The following is a 21,727-nucleotide window of genomic DNA, read 5'->3' as shown; positions in this document are numbered from 1 at the left end:
ACAATCCAATCATATTGGGTTTTTGGGCCATGACTATCACAAAATTAATATATAATTCAAAATTATATATTTTCATAATTTTCTATATTTTTAAAATTAATTTTTTACAATTTTTACGAGTAAAATTTCCCGGCGGTCCCGTTTAGCGGTTTCGGGCGCAATCGCGGAACGGATCCCCTTGCGGGGCCAGGGGCAGCGCCCCTACCCGCGATCTAACCATGGCGAGGGTTCCTTTGCGATCCAACAACACCTAAACTCGCTGTCCCAAAACGATTTGGGACGAAACCTTTGAGAAGAATTTTCCCGGCGGTCCCGATTAGCGATTTCGGGCGCAATCGCGAAGCAAATCCCCTTGCGGGGTTAGGGGGAGTGCCCCTACCCATGATCTAACCATCATGAGTTGCTCCTAAGCGATCCTACAGCGCCTTCGTTCGCTGTCCCAAATGAATTTGGGTCTAAACATCACCGTTTTGGAAAAAACTTCCCAGTAGTTGAAGCCTACAAGCGTCTAAACACTTGTGCTTCGATTACTCGAGAAAAATACTCATAAAAACCCAAAAATCATAATTTTACAGAAAATTACAGAAACTTTAGTTTTCATAAAACCAAAAAATTAAACTCGTACAAGCCTTGCACGTGGCTCTGATACCACTGTTGGATTCTTCAGGCCGTGAAAACCGCTTTTCGCGTCGCGGAAACCCCGAATCACCCAAGGCCAACGGATCCGTGCAAGGAAAACCGAATGATAAATACGAGTACGAGTTTAAAAATCTTTAGATCTACTCCTAAATCTATGTGTTAAGAACTTTACCCTTGTTGCATGCCCTTTCGCGTTCCCGCTCTTCCAAGGAGTTGACGGATCTCAAGACCGTCAAGCACCGGTCCTCTAGAAGTATCCACACGGACACATAGGTGGAGAAACCTCACACAAAAGGTGTGCTAGCACCTTGGTGAGATTCGGCCAAGCAAAGAGGAGAGGGAGAGGGAGAGCTTGAGAGCTTGAGGAAGAAGAAAGGAGTAAATGAGGAGTTTAATCAAAAATTCATTTCCTTCCCCTCACTAAAGTGGCCGGCCACATTTGGTTGTGTAACCCCAATTTCCACTTAATTACAATTAAGTGGAGGCCATTAAGAGGTGTCTTGTAACTCCCATGAGGTGGCACACCATGAAGATGTGGACCATTACCATTGGTCCACCTCTTGCCACCTCACAATGATGTGGCGAATGAGTAACCTCCACTCATTTAATGTGGCCAACCCACATTAAATGCAATGGAGGCTTGTAACCTCCATGAGGTGGCAAAACAAGATGATGTGGAACAACACTATTGGTCCACATCTTGCCACCTCACTCATGATATGGCAAAGAGTCAAGTCAAACTTGACTCTTCCTCTTCCTCTCTAGTCAAGTCAAACTTGACTCAATCTCTCTCATGGTTGATCTAATCTAACCATTTGATTCAAGCCAACTTAATATAATGAATCAAATTCATTAAATTAAATTGATCTAATGAGTCATAATCTAAATTAGACTCATTAAATACATGAATCAACTTGAGTCTAACTCAATTAGCCCAATTTGGATTACTCTTAATCCAATTTGATTCATCAAATGAATCTAATCCTCTTGGTTCATCATATGAACCAAATCTCCATCTAAATGTCCTAAGTGTGTGACCCTATAGGTTCTTGTAACGTTGGCAATGCCCTAAACCCTGCCCTAAACCCATTTAGGAGCATAAGTAATGAGCGGTATCTAGCAACACATCATTACTACCCAAGTTACAAGAAATGTCGAGATCCAACATCACCTTGTGACTACTAATTGTGACTCCTCACAATATGTGACATTGTCCTTCTATCCTAGACATCTAGATTGATCAATGTGAGTCATAGACCGTGTCATCCTCTAATCAATCTAAATCTTGAACTCCAAGTAGACTCACTCGATCAAATGAGCTCAACATCTCATGTTGACTCACTTGGGCATGGCCATGCACTTCGTGGTCTAACTCTATCAAGAATACCGATGTCGCTCCCATCATATGGGAGGGATAGATCCCATCTACATCACTCACATCCCTCTGCATAATTTGTTACATACCCAGTAATCGCCTTTATAGTCCACCCTGTTACGGGTGACGTTTGACGAAACCAAAGTACATAACTCCTTATGTAGGGATCCATGGTGACTTCAGGTCAAAGGACTAATTGTCATACTAATAGCCACATGAGAAAGTATATGACACTCATATAACGATCCATGATACATTCTCATGGCGGGTCATTCAATATACATTCTCTAATGTATACACATGTGTCAGCTTGATATCTCTATATCCATGACTTGTGAGATCAAGTCATCGAGCTGACCTACATGCTAGTCTTATTGTATTAACATTGTCCCTGAATGTTGATACTCGACTAGGAATGATTTAGAGTAGTGTTCCCTATATCATCTCACTATCGATTCAACCAATCGATTGATATAGGTAAGAACCTTCTACTCAAAGATGTTACTATACTTATTTTATCTGGCACTAATACAAATAAGCATAATAACCAAAAATCAAATGCCTTAATATATATATAAGAATATGATATACATGAGTCCATACAATCATCAAATGATTGGCTCTAGGGCTCTAACTAACACGACGGTCGTAGTACGGACCTAGATCCCTAGTAGGTTCGGGGCTAGCTACCCTGTCCTAGGGATTGTGCGCATTTATTTATGTATGTGGTACAAGTCGGGCCCTCATGATGATATTATGTTCAAGTACTATATGATATGTTTTAAGACATCTTGCATATGACATGACACATGTTTTAAAAGACATCTTGCATGATATGATTTGTGATATGACATTCTATGCCCTTATGATTTATATGACATGATGATTTATGATATGATATAGCATGATGTTCTTTATGAGATGATATGTTATGATTTATGATATGACATGCTATGCCATTATGATTTATATGACATGATGCTCTTATGATTTATGATATGATATAGCATGATGTTCTTTATGAGATGATATGTTATGATGCTATGTTTTCACAATATGTTGTTAAATAATCATATTTCCATGGTTATATGCTTATGTGTTTATGCTTTAATATATGGTTTTTGTGAGTAGGAAAGGATCTTACTAAGCCTGTGTGCTTATAGCTTACTTTCCTTGTACTACAGATAAAGGCAAGGAATGGATGAACTAAGGGAGTTGCAGGTGAGGCAAGGAGATGTGTGTGGTGGTGGCTCGGCTAAGACAAATAAAAGACCTGCTTATGTTATTTTGTTATGTTGACATGAACTAAGTTTATTATGTTATTGTCCCGTATGACTTCATGATATTTCTACTGTTTTACTTTCGAAAGAAATTTTTAATATACATGTATATTTCCGCAAAATAGTTAAGTAAAGTAACCCCGCCCTACTAGCAGGAGGGGCGGGCGTTACATCTATGATACCTAGAAGAACATGCTACTACTTTATGCTTATACTCTCTTATACTATGTTATGATTTGCCTAAATGAATATGACACTACCTCATGCTAACATGAAAGGTGAAATCTATATGTGGTTAAATGAATATATCACTACTCCATGTTTAATTCATGATTTATGGCTTTTGTGAGTAGGAAAGGATCTTACTAAGCCTATGTGCTTATAGTTTTATTTTCCTTGTACTGCAGAAAATGGTAAAGCATGGCTAAACTAAAGGGAGTAGCAGGAAGGGCAAGGATATGTGTGGCAGTGGCATGGTGGAAGAGATCTGTTTTGTGTTTCAGGACTTATGCATATTTTAAGTTCTGCATGTTAACTTATTTTTCCTATTTGATACTTTTTGATGGTTGCTACTTGATATTAACTTGAACTTGTTTGGATGGTTGAATGCTTAATATAAACTTATACTCTCTTTTGTTCCATGAAACCATAAAACGTTAAGTACTTGTTTAATTTGAGAACTGTTAGTTATCATGAACTCTAGAGAACAATATATATGTTTAGTTGTTCCCTTGTTTAGTAAGCTTTATGATCCAGTCAAACAAGCATGTATCATGTTTCAAGTAATAGATAGTTATAATCAAATTTTATATGCCTGAGTGCTAGCATGTTCACATGTTTTGTTTATATGATTAAGTATTAAAAAAAAAATTTCTTCCGCTACAATGATTGCATATGCATGTATGTATGTTCTCGTAGCGCCGCCCTTGCTATCAGTAAGAGAAGGGCGGGCGTTACAGGAAGTATATTTATATCAAATGAAATAGGTTATAGCACTTGTTCATAATAAGTATGAAGATGTTATATTCTTTAGTTTGTTCATATACTCACTGTGTCGTTCCCAATAGAAAACTTATAAACATGCAAATCATAGTAAACATATCATGTAATTTCTATATCACATATAAAATCTAACAACTTAGTATATGCCTTCGCAAGTGGCTCTGATATCACTGTAAGGAACTAGGGTGCTAAACACGCGAAAGCACAGCGGAAAGCATCTAGTTCCTCCAGAAGATCCATTCAAAAAATACATATACTAAATTTTACATGAAAGGGTTATACCTTTGATGTGTGTACTTGATCTCTCGATAGTTAGGATCTCAGCATGATCATGTGTCCGTGCCTCTTTCGGTATCCACATGAACACAAGAAAATGGAGAAGGCCAACACTCAAGGTTGTGCTAGAAACCCTCTAGTGAGTTTCGGCTAAAGAAAGGGAGGAGAGGAAGAAGAATAAAAAATCATGCTAAAAAATGAGAGAACAAAATGCTTTTATACTTCATCCAATGAAAATACTTAATGAGAATTAATTCACTTAATGAGACTTAATGAGCATTAACACTCCATTAAGGCCATTTTGAAACTCTTCATTTTGAATTCAATTTTTGAAATTGAATGAATTTCAAAATTAACTCTTCATTAATCCTCTTTAGTGAATGAATTCACATGAGTCTAACTCAAGTCTAATTCGGATTAGATTGAAACCATATGGTTGGATTCACTTGAGTCTAACTCAATGATTCTAATCCGGATATGTCAATCATCTTATAATTGACTCTTAGACCTAATACTAACACACTTATGGCGAAGGTCTTCCCACAAATAATATATTGAAATAATTATCATCCTATCTGATTATTTCACTCGACACTAAGTCCTGGCTCAGCTTATTACTCAGTTTGATAGTTCGTAGGGAAAAGTGATATGGTAGTAGGAGCCAAGATGACAAGGCAATCAAAGTTAAGATGATGTGATAGTCCTACTCCAAAAAGAGAAATATCCCTTCATCTAGCCTAGATCAGTTCCCTGTGTTAAAATTCATAAGTTAACCAGACTAGGTTTTAATCCAACTAGGGGAAGATGGTCAGTCATTAAGCCGAGCAAATCAGGGAGTATAATGTATCAAGAGTGGCTAGATCTTCGAGAGGTCAAGTTTAAGGCTGGCTGATTTTACATAGTGGCCGAATGACTGACTCATTCTATAACATATCAATCATAAATAACATTGTACATGTGCATTCGTTCGGTCTTAAAGTCGGGCGAGCATGTATGCTCTGATTGGCTAGATAAAGACCAGTCGAGTTAAAGGCACTCAGCCTCATCAATTCCCATATGGCTGACCAGCCAGATGAAAATCGGTTGGGATAATGGTGCTTAGCCTCATCAATTCCCATATCGGTGACCGGCCAGATGAAACCCGGGCAGGTTAAAGGCACTCAGCCTCATCAATTACCACATGTGTTGCCGACTAGATATAGATCGACTGAGATAAAGATGCTCAGCCTCATTAATTCCCACATATGTGATCGACTAGATAAAGATCGATCGGGATAAAGGCGCTTAGCTTCATCAATTCCCACATGTGTGACCAGCTAGATAAAGATTGGTCGGGATAAAGACGCTTACCCTCATCATTTCACATATGTGTGACCGGCCAGATAAAGATCGGTCGAGATAAAAGTGCTCAACCTCATCAATTCCCATATGTGTGACTGGTCGGGTTAAAGGCGCTAAGCCTCATCAATTCCCGCATGTGTGACCGACTAGATAAAGATTGGCCAAGTTAAAGGTACCCAGCCTTATCAACCCTTATATATGTGATTGGCTATCCAGGCTTAATGCCCTCAGCTTCATAAATCTTTCCAGGTACGTCCGACCAAAGTGCACATACGCCCGGTCAGGCAAAGGATTGATCGGGCATACAACACTTATATTTATGTTATTATCAATCGCCTGAATGGAATTCTAACACAACATTGGTTATGATCAAAGGGATTTCCCGAGATCCTTATACACTCTTGCATTCTCCAGCGAGTATATTAATGTTGCACAGAACGTGATTGAGTAGCTTAATTTGACATAGGGCAAGGTAATATACAGAATGAGAATATACATAATGCAATTGAATGACTTAATAAAAGAGGTCGGCTTAAGGATCGGCCAAGATATATTATGCGCAGAGTACATCAGCCAAACAAAGAGGCCAGCTTAAGAACCAATTAAGATATATTCAGCGCAGAGTACATTAGCAAACAAAGAGGCTGGCTTAAGGACCGGTTGAGATATATTCAGCAGATTATATTTTCTTGACAAAGAGGCTAGCTTAAGGACCGACCGAGATATACTCAACAAACAAGCATCAGACAATATTTTAACAGCGGGGGAATATTCTGATGGAGTCAAATAAAGAGAGCAACAAGCTAATGACATGGATCATGGTCAACCCACTTTAGATGTTAATGATGATCCATTATGCATCAATGGAGGCCCAATTACAAGGGCTAAGGCTAGAAAGATGAAAGAAGCACTTAATGTACTAATTGAAGATGTGAAGGCCAAAGCTACTATTGAAGAAGGTTTGACCAAGAGCAAGTCATTCGGCATAGTCAACCTAATTCAAGACTTAGATGAGCTTAATTAGCACTTAAGTCTCATGTCTATGTAGTAGAGATATGTAGGCTTAATTTAGACTCAATTTCTACTTTTATTTGGGTTGTAATAAAGCCATAAGCTTAAAATGGCTAAGTAGTCTACATAGGCCTTTACTAAATGAGCTTTCTTTTGGCCTTTTAGGGTTTTTTGGTCACCTTATAGCTATAAATAAAGGGGGTGACGACCACACATGTATCTTTGACATATTTTTCAATCTAAAGCATGGTGAGGCTCTCACTTGTTGGTTCTTCATTGAATTAGAACTTATCAAGGCATTTCCTTGTGGCGTTCGAAGACTTATCAACCTCCATCACAAGGTTGTGTCGTCTACTATCTTCTATACCATGGTTCTGCTTTCCTAAGCATTGGGTCGAGGTTCTTTTCATATCTTATCGATTTGGTTCTTTCTTTATTTCTTCTTCCATTGGTTGTGGGTTCTTGAGATATATTTCTCTTTGGATTCACATCATTTGGTATCAGAGCTTCTATTTTTCTAAATCGATTTCGTTATCCTTTTTCTTTTGTACTTGAATCGTTGTTTATTTTGTTCAACATTATATACTTATCGTTATCATCTCAATCTTAGTAAGTTTTTAGTCGTCTTGTTGCTATAAAAAAACAAAATTTTAAAAAAAAGGAAAAAAATATATTTTCAACAAAAAAGAGAGGCCAAAATTCAAAAAAAAAAAGAAAAAAATATTTTCAGCAAAAAAAAGGGTCGAAAATTTTAAAAAAAAAAAAGAAAGAAAAAAAAGGTGGGTATAGAGAATTGTTATTTCTATACTTGCATTTTCTAATTCTGCATTTCTTTAAAGTCTTGCCTAGTATATTTGCTTTTCCAATTCTATATCTTTTTTTAAAGTCTTGCCTAGTATACTTGCATTTTCCAATTCTGTATTTTCTTTAAAGTCTTACCTAGTATACTGTGCATCTCCTTTAAAATCTTTCCTAGTACATTTGCGTTTTCCAATTTCGTATTTTCTTTAAAGTCTTGCCTAGTATACTCCGCATCTCCTTTAAAGTTTTGCCTAGTATACTTGCATTTTCCAATTCCGTATTTTCTATTTAAGTTCTGCCAAGATTTAATTCTAGAAAATTTCCTTTCAGTCCTTAATATTAGTTTTCAATTTTGCAGCTTGTATTTTTATATCAATTCCTATCTTTTATCCTAATACCCTTGGGAGTTTAAATTAGTCAACGAACGCTTATAGGGAAATTGTCGCCATTCTATGTTCTTTAAAGAGCTAACATTAGTGAGTTGAGTGATTGAGTGTCAACAGATTACATTAATGGTGACAAGTGGAGAGGAAGCAAGACCGAGAGAAACACTTGAACAACGAACCTTGAGACAACACTTGAAACGCATGGAAATCAGATTCAATCAAATCCTCGACAGATTAGAGAGAGAAGATGTTGTAATTTTGGGATTGCAAAATAGCCAAGCGGGTAGAGTTCCTACATGAAATTCTAGGCAATGTAACTGTGATGACAACAATGATGATGATGATGGTGGTGTATCTGAGGACATTGTTGATAGAGTCTCTAGTCATAGATCTAATCATGCTATAATTGGTGGTAAAAGAGAAAGAATGAATGATTATGCTGATAGAAAGTTGGGAAATATCAAGATGAAGATTCCTTCATTTCAAGGCAAAAGCGATCCACACGTGTATTTGGAGTGGAAAAGAAAGTTGAATTAGTGTTTGATTGTCACAACTACTCTGAAGAGAAGAAGGTAAAACTAGTTGCTGTTGAATTTATTGATTATGCTAGTATTTGGTGGGATCAAATTATTCTATGCAGGAGAAGAAACAACGAGAGACCCGTTGGCACTTGGGAAGAGATGAATTCTATTATGAGAAAGAGGTTCGTGCCATCACATTACTATCGAGATTTGTACCAACGACTACAAAGTCTAACCCAAGGATCCAAAACTATGGAAGAATATCACAAGGAGATGGAGATTGCCATGATTCGAGCCAATGTGGAGGAGGACCGAGAAGCAACCATGGCAAGATTTTTACAAGGTTTGAATTCAGAAATTGCAAATGTAGTGGAGTTGCAACATTATGTGGAGCTGGAAGATATGGTGCATATGTCCATGAAAGTTGAAAGGCAACTCAAAAGGAAGGGTTCAATCAAGCATGGTCAAAATTCATCCACATGGAAATCTAGTTGGAATAAAAGAGATGATAAATTTGCATCAAAGAGTAAGACCGAGTTTTTGAAGAATAAAGATGCTAGTTCTCCATTGGTCAAAGGTAAAGAACCTATCCAATCTTCAAGGAATAGAGATATTAAATGCTTTAAATGTTTGGGAAGAGGGCATATTCTTCACAATGTCCAAACAAAAGAATTATGCTTTTGAAAGAAAATGGTGATATTGAAATTGAGAGTTGAGTCCGAAGATGATAATTCCATGCCACCATTGATGGAAAGTGATGTAGAAGATATCCTGTCAAAGGTGAAGCCCTTGCCACTAGGCGTGCTCTAAATGTGCAAATGAAGGAAGAAGATGAAGAACAACGAGACAACATATTTCATACCCGTTGCCACATCAAAGACAAGGTATGTAGTATGATTATAGATGGGGGAAGTTGCACTAATGTAGCTAGTACTATCTTGGTTGAGAAATTGTGCTTACCTACCATTAAACATCCTAGACCTTATAAACTACAATGGTTGAATGATTGCGGGGAAATTAAGGTCACTAAGCAAGCGTTGTTTTCATTATCCATTGGTAGGTATCATGATGATGTTCATTGTGATGTAGTACCAATGCATGCAAGTTATTTGCTTTTAGGTAGACCATGGCAATTTGATAGGAGGGTCATGCACGATGACTTCACAAATAAATATTCTTTTAAGATGCATAGTAAACTTATAACTCTTGTACCATTAACTCCTAAGCAAGTATATGAATATCAATTGAGGATAAAAAAAGAGAGTGAAAAAAGAAAAGATTGTGAGAGAAAAAAAATGAAAAAGAAATGGAGTGTGAGAAAAGAAAAAGTGAGGATGAGAGTTGTAAAAAAAAGAATGAAAAAGAAACAAAAAAATAGAGCACGAGAGTAAAAAAAGGGAGCTTTTATGCAAAAGAAAGAGAGGTTAAGAGAGCTTTTTATCCTCAACAGCCGATGATTGTATTTTTGTACAAGGAGGTTTATTTCAACACTAACAATCTTAACCCTTCTTTGCCTAGTGTTGTTAAATCTCTTTTGCAGGAATTTGATGATGTCTTTCTTGAAGAAGTTCCTGATGGATTACCACCACTTAGGGGAATAGAACACCAAATTGACTTCATCCCAGGAGCAGTCATTCCTAATCGACCAGCCTATAGGAGCAATCCTATGGAGATGAAGGAGCTTCAAAAGCAAGTTGAAGAGTTGATGAGAAAAGGGTATGTCCGAGAAAGTTTGAGTCCTTGTTCAGTTCCGGTTTTTCTTGTGCTAAAGAAGGATGGAATTTGGAGAATGTGTGTTGATTGCAAGGTTATCAACAAAATTACGGGATAGGTATTGGAGCTATGCTAATACAAGAAGGTCGACCTCTTGCTTATTTTAGTGAGAAACTCAGCGGAGCAGCTTTGAACTATCCAACTTATGACAAAGAGATGTATGCATTGGTGAGGGCTTTAGAGACTTGGCAGCATTACTTGTGGCCCAAAGAGTTTGTTATTCACACTGACCATGAATCATTGAAGCATTTGAAGAGCCAAAGTAAGTTGAATAGACGTCATGCAAAATGGATGGAGTTTATTGAATCATTCCCATATGTGATCAAATATAAACAAGGTATGGAAACATTATTACAGATGCTTTGTCTCGAAGGTATACCTTGATCTCTACTTTGAACACTAAATTGTTAGGATTTGAATACATTAAAGATCTATATTCTAATGATCCTGACTTTGGAAATATGTTTGAAGTTTGTGAACATACTACATTTGGAAAGTTTTATAGGCATGAGGGATTTCTTTTTAGAGTGAATAGGTTGTGTGCCACTAATTGTTCATTAAGGGAATTATTAATCCAAGAAGCTCATGGTGGGGGACTATTGGGACATTTTGGAGTAAGAAAAACTCTAGAAGTGTTGGTAGAGCATTTCTTTTGGCCACACATGAAACGAGATGTAGTCAAGTTTTGTGAGAAGTGTATTACATGTAGGCAAGCAAAATCTAGATCTTTACCTCATGAATTGTATACACCTTTACCAATTCCTAGTGAACCTTGGGTTGATATTTCCATGAACTTTGTTGTAGGACTACCAAGGTCTAAACGAGGTATGGATTCTATTATTGTCGTTGTGGACAAATTTTCTAAAATGGCTCATTTTATTCCTTGTAGGAAAACAGATGATGTTAACCATATTGTGGTTCTATTTTTTAGGGAGATTGTGCGGCTTCATGGAGTACCGAGGAGCATAGTTTCAGATCGTGATGCAAAGTTCCTAAGCTACTTTTGGAAGACACTATGGGGAAAATTGGGAACAAAGCTTTTGTTTTCTACAACTTGTCATCCACAAACAGATGGACAAACTGAGGTAGTAAATCAAACTTTATCTACTTTATTGAGAGCTATCATTCAAAAGAATTTAAAAGGTTGGGAAGATTGTTTACCACATGTTGAATTTGCTTATAATAGATATGTGCATTCTACTACTAATTTTTTACCTTTTGAAGTGGTATATGAGTTCAACCCTTTAACTCCTTTAGATTTGTCACCTTTGCCTGTCTTTGAGCGTGCCAGTTTAGATGGTACCAAAAAAGCTGAGTTTGTGAGGCAACTACATGAAAAAGTTCAATTGTAAATTGAAAAGAGAACTGAACAATATGTTACACAAGCCAACAAGGGACGAAAGAAAGTGATCTTTGAACCCGGAGATTGGGTTTGGGTTCATATGAGGAAGGAAAGATTCCCTAATGAACGTCGTACTAAGTTGCATCCACGAGGAGATGGTCCATTTCAAGTCATTGCTAGAATCAATGATAATGCATACAAGCTTGACTTACCAGGTGAGTATAATGTGAGTGCTACATTTAATATTTCTGGTCTTTCTCCCTTTGATGTAGATGATCAAGATTAGAGGATGAATCCTTTTGGGGAAAAGGGGAATGATGGTGTCAAAGAAAGAGAGAAACAAGCTAACGATATGGATCATGGTTAACCCACTCTAGATGTTAATGATGATCCATTATACATCAATGGAGGCCCAATTACAAGGGCTATGGCTAGAAAGATGAAGGAACCACTTAATGTACTAATTGAATATGTGAAGGCCAAAGCTACCATTGAAGAAAGTTTGACCAAGAGCAAGTCATTCGGCATAGTCAACCTAATTCAAGCCTTAGATGAGCTTAATTAGTACTTAAGTCTCATGTCTATGTAGTAAGGATATGTAGGCTTAATTTATTTGGGTTGTAATAAAGTCATAAGCTTAAAATGGCTAAGTAGTCTACATAGGCCTTTACTAAATGAGTTTTCTTTTGGACTTTTAGGGTTTTTGGTCACCTTATAGCTATAAATAAAGGGGGTGACGGTCACACATGTATATTTGACATATTTTTCAATCTAAAGCACGGTGAGGCTCTCACTTGTTGGTTCTTCATTGAATTAGAACTTATCAAGGTATTTTCTTGTGGCGTTCGAAGACTTATCAACCTCCATCCTAAGGTTGTAGCGTCTACCATCTTCTATACCAAGGTTCATGCTTTCCTAAGTATTGGGTCGAGGTTCTTTTCATCAATCTTATCGATTTAGTTCTTTATTTCTTTTTTCTTCTATTCGTTGTGGGTTCTTAAGATATCTTTCTTTTTGGATTCACATCATATTCCTTGGGTGGTTCCTACGAAAGTTAGCTATGATGGCATACTCCCTCGACAATTTCATCAAGGGTCTAAGCTATAAACGATAAAAGAGGTACATTTATGGGTAGAAAAATGATTCCTCAAACTGTTACTACATATCATCCAAACTATACTTTTTTTATCACCTGACAAACTCTGGCGCATGATGCCACCTCATGATCACGGAGGTTGTGAGAGGTGATATATAAATGAAAAGGGGGATCCTCTCTGTTGGCAAGGTACTCATCATCTTCATCTGAAACCTGTACACTTGCGCGTATCCACTATTGTTCTTCATTTCACTCGTCGAAGATCGTACTGACTTGAGCATCGGAGGACCTTGTCAGGGATTCTTTCCTTGGTCTTTAGTCACTAACGTTTTGTTAGATCGTCTGAGTGTGCACAGGATTTGAAGGAAATCGCCTTCTCGAAGGTCTTCACTTCGTCAATGATCAAGTCATCGTCACCAACGCGCCATCTCTTCATCTCTCAGACAGGATCAATACATAAAAATGTAATTGTGAATAATTATTTTGAATTGGAAATGTTGAACATGCTATTGACATAATAGTCATTATAAGATATTAGAGATGTTTATAATGATATAAATGATTTAATCTGGGGTAAAGGCAAGCCATTAATGCCTTTGATTTATTCTATAGAGCAGATATGTAAGGTGTAACAATCTTCTTAATAATAATTGTTCAGTGTGCTTACTATCACACGAACCATTTTTCCTAAAGTATGGATTGAATGAACTTATTTGGTTTTTGTGACTAATTAGTTTTTTGTTCTAGTATTAATGACTTGATCATCATATAGTTTATGTGACTTACATGATTTTTGTGATAAGATAATCTTTATGGATTGACTTGGATGAATGAGAGATGTTAGACATTGTAATATTCGCAATAATAGGAAGATGAAGGGCTAGTCATTCACCTTCATCTTCCTCCATTATGTGTAGTTAAAGCACCAATTACAAGATCAATGGATACTCTTTTAAAAACGTTCAAGAGCAATCGGAAGAAAAAATGGAGTTAGAGGTGATCGAAGCAATCAGTAAAGGAGAACATCTTGTGAGATTGGGATTTGATTTGTGAACAAAAGAAGAGGTTTTCGACCTTGTATCATGATCATTCTTCCCGTATTAAGTGAAGATCAAGATCATCTCACAAGATTATTATGGGTTTTACATATTTATGTATTGTGTATTTCATATTTTAGATGGACAGAATTGCCATACGGTAATCATAACATCCAGCTAAATACTGATGTCGGGCAGGCTGCCCAGAAAGCAGGTGGCATCCAAACTCTTCCATTGACCATTAATTCCTCTCTCATTCCGTTGACGGTAGTGATTAAGTGCCACTCTACCAGTCTTACCTTCCTAACTCATTAATCCGACCTAATTTAATTCATCCAAAGATTCCTCATCTGCTTAACAAGCACCATAAAAAAAAACAAAAAAACACTATTCCCTTCAATATCGAAGTAGCAGCAATTCTACCGGCAGCCTTAAGCTCATTCAACGTACTGCTAAGTGAGAAAGGAAAATAACAATAATAATAATAATAATTTTTTAAAAATTATATATATAGGTGGTCCTACCCATCCAGTTGATAATACCCAGTCAAACTTCCCTGTTGAATACAAGTGGCCCCTACTTTGACTCTTCCAACCCCATCATCCCGGCGCCGAGCGTCATGCATCCCTCATGCTTTCGACACTCATAACATGAGCAGCTACGCGTGACCGAACAGGTTCACTAGTCTGATTGGCGGGTTTCGTTGATTTGGATCGGCTGGAGTTTAATTCGACCGGGGACCGGATGTGGATGGCGCGGATGAATTGGAACACGTGCGGTAATTACGAATGGGTTTGTCATCGCCTTGTCAGTCTCAATCATGGGCGAAAGGATTCGGCTTGCAGTTTGCCTACCATTTTGACTAATAAGGTTTGCTGTCTGACCGCTCAACAAATTGGATACCTCATTCTTTTTTTATCAAAAATAATCATCATAATAAATCAATTATCGACGTGTCTCATAGCTCCGAGAGCGCTCCGGCTTTAGAATCAAACACCTTACAAATGAGGCGGCACCATCACCCGCCAATCCACTGCCTTTTTCACATGTGACGGCACGCCCGGCCCCAGTGCACATCAACCGCGATGCTTCCTCGAACTCTCCTCCCTCCTTCCGAATGGTCAAACCGATCTCGCACCCGGCCTCATCACGGCCGTCGAGCCAACGAAGTAGACGACCATTCTAGTACCTCGATCGGCCAGCCTTCATTCTTCCTCCTGGCATAAGTATTATAAACTAGCCACCTCTTCTTCCTTTCCTCTCTCGCGCAAGTTTAGAGATGGTAGCGACGAGTGAGGCCCCCTCCGGCCCGGACCGATGGAACCCCTTCACCGGGCGCAACGCCTCCCAGCCTCCTCCGCTCGATCGCACGACGGATTCCACTGTGTTGGTGGCCGCGTCGTCGGACGGGAGGGTGGCACGGCCGGCGAGGCGGCGAACGAGGGCTTCGAGGAAGACGCCGGTGACGCTGCTAAACACTGACACCGCCAACTTCCGCGCGATGGTGCAGCAGTTCACCGGCTTTCCAACAGGTCCGCAGTACCAGCAGGGCTTCCACGACGCCCCTCCGGCCTCCGTGATGACTCCGCCCACGGTGCGATTCCCGCGGCCACAGTTGTTCATGCAGCAGCCGCAACTGCAGTTCCAGCCGCCGGCGCCGCATCAGCAGCAGCACCTCCAATTCCCGGAGGCAAATGAAGTGTTTCACCACCCCAATCATTCCAACCCAACTAGTTCGGAGATGGGCGACGTCTTTTTGTACGGCCTAGCTCCGGACCAGTCCAATATCGACAGTGGCAACTTCCGATGGCGGTAGGGTGAATGGCATTATTAATAATGCATGGCCGGTGCATTATTCATTTGCCTTGGTCAATCATGATTATGAAGTTAGATTTTGTTTAACCTAATTATATAAGTCTTAAATGACATAAATTAACGATGGTATAGTTGGAAGTTCATAGCATATTCCAGATCGTGTTAGTTACATAGTTATGAACCCTCAATTTCTCGTATAAGCAATAAGGAATAGATGGCCTTATTTTTCATTAAAATCATGCTTGTAGTTGAAGAAATGTGGAATGCTTAAAGATTATGCGCCAATTTATTTTATGGCACTAAACAATCTAACACGCTTATTATGCCATGCTTCAACATACTTCATTGTCAAACTAAACTGCACAACGTAATTAGAAGAAGAAAAACTTATAGCCAAGTGACTTTCAAAGCACTTAAAAAAAAAAATGAAACTCATATGATCTTGTCCGGAATTTGACTCAGACGAAGGACGGGTGAGTTGGTGTGGACGTTGACAGAGGGACGACTGAGATGTCTTTCTTGTATGTGCTTCCGAAAATGGACTCTCATGTGGTGCTGACGGACGACGAGGATTGCACCGGCAGTACCTGAGCTCTACGCACGCTCAGACAGACACAAGGGCGTTAGAGGTCAGAAACCAAGGAAAAAGTCCTCGGAGCAGGTCCTCCGATACTCAAGTCAGACACTTTTTCCCCAGAAGAACAGTGTACGAAAAAGAAAAGTAGAAGATAAGTGTAAATGTGCGAGAGAGCGTATCTGCAAAAGGGTGAGGTCCTTCTTTTTTATATGACAGTGTGTACCTTCTGGATCCTGACTAATGTAAGAGAATGTCAGGTGTCAGGACTTGCTGGGTGATGAAGGACACGTGGCGTCCTCCTATAGCTTGAAGGAAGGTTCCATTCGCAGGTGATAACAGACCGTTAGAATATTCCCTGACACTTGGCAGTTATTCTTTAACAGACGGTTACGATTATCTGACATTGTTGTCCTGTAGCGATTTCTATCCTAACAAGGAAGGAATAGGGCAGCCCTGGATGACCAGCCTGTTGGGATCGGAGGGCAGCGGAAGACATATAATAAATCATGGATCTTTTCGTGGTACATATAGTATTACACAAAAGTAACATAAAAACATACCTCAAGTCCTTGATAGTCTTGAATGATATCACTCGAAAGATAAGAGCCCCACGTGTGACTCCTCTAGAGGTATCCACGCGCACTAGATCACGAACTTGACACGATCCGTTAGGTGATAGCCTCTTGGATCGACAAAGCCTTGGAAGCACTACCGATCTCTTCCGGTGGAAGAAAACAGAGAAGTTGACGAGGGAGAAATGGAGAGAACAAAATCTGCTCTTGAATCTTTTTGAGGATGGTTACTTATAGCCTCCAAGGAATATAAAGAGTTAAGTTCTCAATAAATTCATCATTTATGATCTTCATTAATTAGGAAGATGAAGAGTTATAGCCTCCATAAATTCTTCATTTATGAGCTTCATTATGATAACTTTTCAACTTCTCCATTAATTATCATATGATAACTCTTCGAATTATCCATTAATCATCATGATTCTAGCTATTCGAATTCTCTCTTCTTTGTATCAAATAAATCCATATTTGATCTTAATCCTGACTAACTTCCGATACCATTAATGTTCATGTCTACGTGCTATGCATGAGACCCTCTAGGCTTTATACACGAAGGTAGTGTAAATCCATACACAGACTAAGGTAATTTTTAGCCACCCAACGTGATAAAATTAATATCAATCATAAACTGTAAACCACCATGAACCGATTATTGTGTAATTCAATCTCTTCATCTAAGCCTACATCTCAATTAATTTGATACATTATGCATCATTACTAAATTAATTATTTTACTTGATTTCCAAGATATAATAGACTTCTCTTGAATGATAAATCATTCCTCCCATGACCATGGATTTCGAGTCACCAATATCTCTATCAAGTGGCCAAGATGTTAACTCCTAATCAAAGATAGCGATGAATCCTCTATTGACTCAACACTATTCTCTCTACGATTTGTCATACACCTAACTACAGTATTAATCATAATCCGATTAAAGACTGCTTTTAACGGCGTCAAAGCACATAACTCCATGTATAGAATAAATGAAGGTCTCAAGTCAAAAGATCAGTTACACTAGTTCATAAGAGGAATAACCAATGATGCTTAATATGTGGTGGTCTCCTCTTGAGTGGGTCGTGTCCAGTGTACCTCTAAACTCAAGGCACCTCCAAGTACAACATGGATATCCATCGCTCGGTCTATCTCGACCTAGTCATACTCAGCGTTGATCTAGATATCCATGCCCCCTCTAGATATCTATCCGATCAAGGACGATTTTCAGATTAATATACCCATTAATCTATGGGATTTTATCATTAATCATATACGTACAGAAAAGTAAATAATTAATGATAAATTCTTACCTTTATTAAATAATTATCCATAAAATATATAAGGAGTGTCTTGACACATAAGTGTACACGCTAACACAGCCGGGTATAACACCTGGTCTGAACCTTGGAAGGCCGAGGTTATCGAAAGATAGTCCAGACGCTGGTTAGGAGTTGGCTGATCGAGAGTTCTAACTGACTAGGAGCATCGGGTTTACGTACCGTCAGGGTGTGAGGTGATGTGCGTAAATATTATGATCATTTATGCATGCTTTAATGCACATTCAATGCTTTATACATATATATTCTTTGCATGAGCATCTCTTTTATCACATACTCATCATGAATATTCTTTTGTTCGGAGATCTGCTCTTTGTTCTGTTTTGTGTTGACAGGGACAACTTTTGGAGTAAAAATAACAATTGTCGACGCACCGGAACGAGGCAGAGAACACGGTCGTGTAACCTCGCACGACCGTGTGGAAAATAGAGGAAGAACATGGCACGACTGTGCAACTCTTGCACGGCCATGCGGCCAAACAGAGGAGGATCCATGCATGGCCTTGCAAATCTGCACGACCGTGCCCCCACGACCGCAACCAAGCAGTGCACGGGCGTGCAATCTTGCACGGTCGTGCCCCAAAGGCGGAGTCCCAGATCCACACGGCCGTGCCAATTGATACGACCGTGCAGCGCGGTCAGAATAGAAGGAAGACATGGCTGTACGATCCCGCATGGTCGTGCCACTCAACCCGAAGGGAGGATATAGTGACCCGTGCGGATCTCGCACGACCGTGGCACGGGTCGTGCGGCACCCGTGCCCTAGCTTATAAAAGGGTCAAGAACCCTATTCATGGGGGGATCTTTGGTTCGGGACTTTATCCCTCTCATTGGGAAAGGGTTTTCCCCTTCGGGAGAAACCCTAGAGCTTCATCCACCATCATCCCTTGACATTCCATCCATCTCCAGAGTAAGGAGGCATCCCTAAGACATCGAAGACCTCAGTAAGCATCTCTTCTTCCCCTTCTTCTCACATTAAGGGTTGTAAGTATGCTTTACTTTATGTTTTGGGGTTATTCTTCCCTCACAATGGAGTAGATCTCCTTTTCTATGGATGTAGGGAGTAATTTTGGATAGGGTTTGATGTAAGACTCATGTTTGTACCTTTACTCGTTGGATGATTTCTCTTGCTTCGTTTCTATTTGATATGCATGAGACTTGTTGCCTTGTCATGTTAATTGATTGTGTAGGAATTGCTAATTTCGTAAAGAGAGGATCTTAGATCGTATACCCGTGGGGCCCTAGTGACAGGATAACCCATTCATGGACATCTAGGATATTCCCTTGAAAGGAGAGGCAACTTCTCCACAAGGAAGTAAGAGACCAAACCAAACCCCTATCTCTATTCCTAATGTTACCGATTAGATTTGTATTCTTGTGATCTACCGAGGCGCCCTAGTGACAGGGGTTAACCGTAACAGGATTTCACAGGGATCTTCTCTTATTAGTACTTAAGGATAGTGGCTTTAACTTTCGACGAAGGTATGTTGATTGACGATGAGTAAAAGATAGAACATGATGCATCAGGTTCCACCACAACGAAACCGAAATCCTAGAATCCATTTCCCAAAGCTCAATTCCCTCCAAGATCGATTCTCTCATCCTTCTCTTTCTCTCTTCAATCACTCTCATTAGTTTGCAAGCGCTAAAGCCAACTTTCGACCATCTAGATAACTTACTTTGCGACATCTCTAGTGCTTAATCAATAGTTCCTGTGGTTTGACAATCTTATATATTACTGACGACGAATCCGTGCATTTGCGGAATTGTAATAAGTTTTTGGCGCCGTTGCCGGGTACTGTTCACATTAACATTAGTAGATTAACAATTTAGTTAATCTAGACTTGTGAATAGTTTTTGTTTTTCTATTTTCATAATTAAAAAAAAAATTTGCACTTTTTTTCTTGCAATTTAAATTCTGCATTTTCTTTCTTACTTTTCATATAGCATTTTATTTTTGTCTTTAATTTTTTATTTTTGTTATTTTCTCATAATTTTTTTTAGATACCATGAGCACTAACATGTCAAGCAAGTTCTTAAGAGATTTCTCTGCACCCATTTCTGCAAGATTTTTATCTCCCATTGTGCAGCCTCATATTGAAGCAGAAAATTTCTAGCTAGACCCAGAGTTAATTTTCATGATACAATGTCACAAATTTGGAGGAGAAGTATCAGAAAGTCCTTATCTGCACCTTGAGACATTTCTAGAGCTTTGTGATATGGTGAATTGTGAAGGAGTGTCAGCAGATGCAGTTCAGTTGATGGCATTTCCTTTTAGTATCAAGGATAAAGCAAGAACTTGGTTATATTCTCTCCATCCTCAAAGCATCACAAGTTGGGAACAATTGGAGAAACAATTTCTAGATCATTTTTTCCCTCCAAGTATAACAATTTATATGAGGAATTGCATGACAAATTTTGCTCAGGCATATGAAGAATCATTATTTGAAGCATGGGACAGATTCAAGAGTCTACAAAGATAGTGCCCTCATCATGGTTTGGAAAAATGACTACATATTCTATAGGGGAATTTCTTTCTCAGATAAGTGTTTGTTAGATTCATCAGCTAGAGGTTCTTGTATGGACAAAAGTGTAGACGAATCATATACATTGATTGATCAAGTAGCATTGAACCTCCATGAATGGTCAAGCAAAAGTTGGATGGAATCTCCCTCAGAAATTCAAGAAGTAGAAGCCATATATACAAGAGAGTCTGTCAAACAAAATGCAGTTCAACCTCCCAAGAATGTTGAAATTCACGTGTCACAGAATGAGGAGTTCAAACATTTGGGGGAAAAGATTAATAGCATAGTTTCAAAATGGTTCAAGGAAGACCTTCCTCCTACACAAACAAGATCTAGTGTAAATGATAATAATTTTAAGTTGAGAAGTGACAAGAATCATGAAGAACTACTGAAGAAGGATTTGTTTAGAATTGAGGAGAAGAATAATAGAAGACCTCAAGAACTTAGTTTCATTACTCCAGGAAGTTCCCAAAGGCCACAAGTACCTTTCCCTCAACGATTGATCACACCTACACTAGATAAGCAAGTTGGGCCTCATCTGCAAGCTCAAAGGGAATATGGGGAAAAGGAAGTACCTTTCCCAAGACCATCATTAAAGATTCCTTTTCCACAAAGGCTAGTAAGGATCAATGAAAATGAAGACTTTGGCAAATTCTGTGACACTAATATGGTTGAGTGTAGATTTCTGGATGTATATGAAGATGAGGACTCTTCAAATGAGGATTGTGATGATAATGTAGTGGATAACAAGTTTTCAAATTTACCTTCTGGGTTTACAAGGTGTTATGATGAAATTGAATTTTCAGACGATGAATGCGACGTGGTAGATCCACTTAAAACTGCAAATAAAGTTAGTGATTCTCCTATAGATGATTCTCCCATTGAGGATATTGGTGTTGGTTTATTTTTTGATACTTGTGTTGATGATGATGTTATGAAAGGAAGTGTAGGGAGCTGTGTTGTGGAAGCAACATCTCAATAATCACCTCCTTTACCCACACAACCTTCTGAGATTATGAGAGTT

The 21,727-nt window shown here is 38.7% G+C and overlaps 1 protein-coding gene and 1 non-coding gene across 2 annotated transcripts; one reads left to right on the top strand and one right to left on the bottom strand.

Moving 5' to 3' along the window:
- Positions 1 to 14,928: 14,928 nt before the first annotated feature.
- Positions 14,929 to 15,989, top strand: LOC122016004 (VQ motif-containing protein 22-like). The gene has a single exon (XM_042573135.1). It carries the CDS (start codon positions 15,160 to 15,162, stop codon positions 15,694 to 15,696), a length of 537 nt encoding a protein of 178 aa, XP_042429069.1. The 5' UTR covers positions 14,929 to 15,159; the 3' UTR covers positions 15,697 to 15,989.
- Positions 15,990 to 20,572: 4,583 nt separating this feature from the next.
- Positions 20,573 to 20,678, bottom strand: LOC122018232. Its single transcript, XR_006121661.1, has one exon. It is a non-coding gene; the product is annotated as a small nucleolar RNA R71 (small nucleolar RNA).
- Between the last annotated feature and the right edge of the window lie 1,049 nt (positions 20,679 to 21,727).

This window comes from Zingiber officinale, chromosome 8B (assembly GCF_018446385.1).
Source record: "Zingiber officinale cultivar Zhangliang chromosome 8B, Zo_v1.1, whole genome shotgun sequence".
Lineage (NCBI taxonomy): Eukaryota > Viridiplantae > Streptophyta > Magnoliopsida > Zingiberales > Zingiberaceae > Zingiber > Zingiber officinale.
The sequence above is the reverse complement of the archived record's forward strand: the minus strand, read 5'-3'. Positions and strand labels throughout refer to the sequence as shown.

Excerpts from the sequence above, each read along its gene's own strand:
- LOC122016004 (XM_042573135.1), top strand. The coding sequence starts at position 15,160 with ATGGTAGCGACGAGTGAGGCCCCCTCCGGCCCGGACCGATGGAACCCC.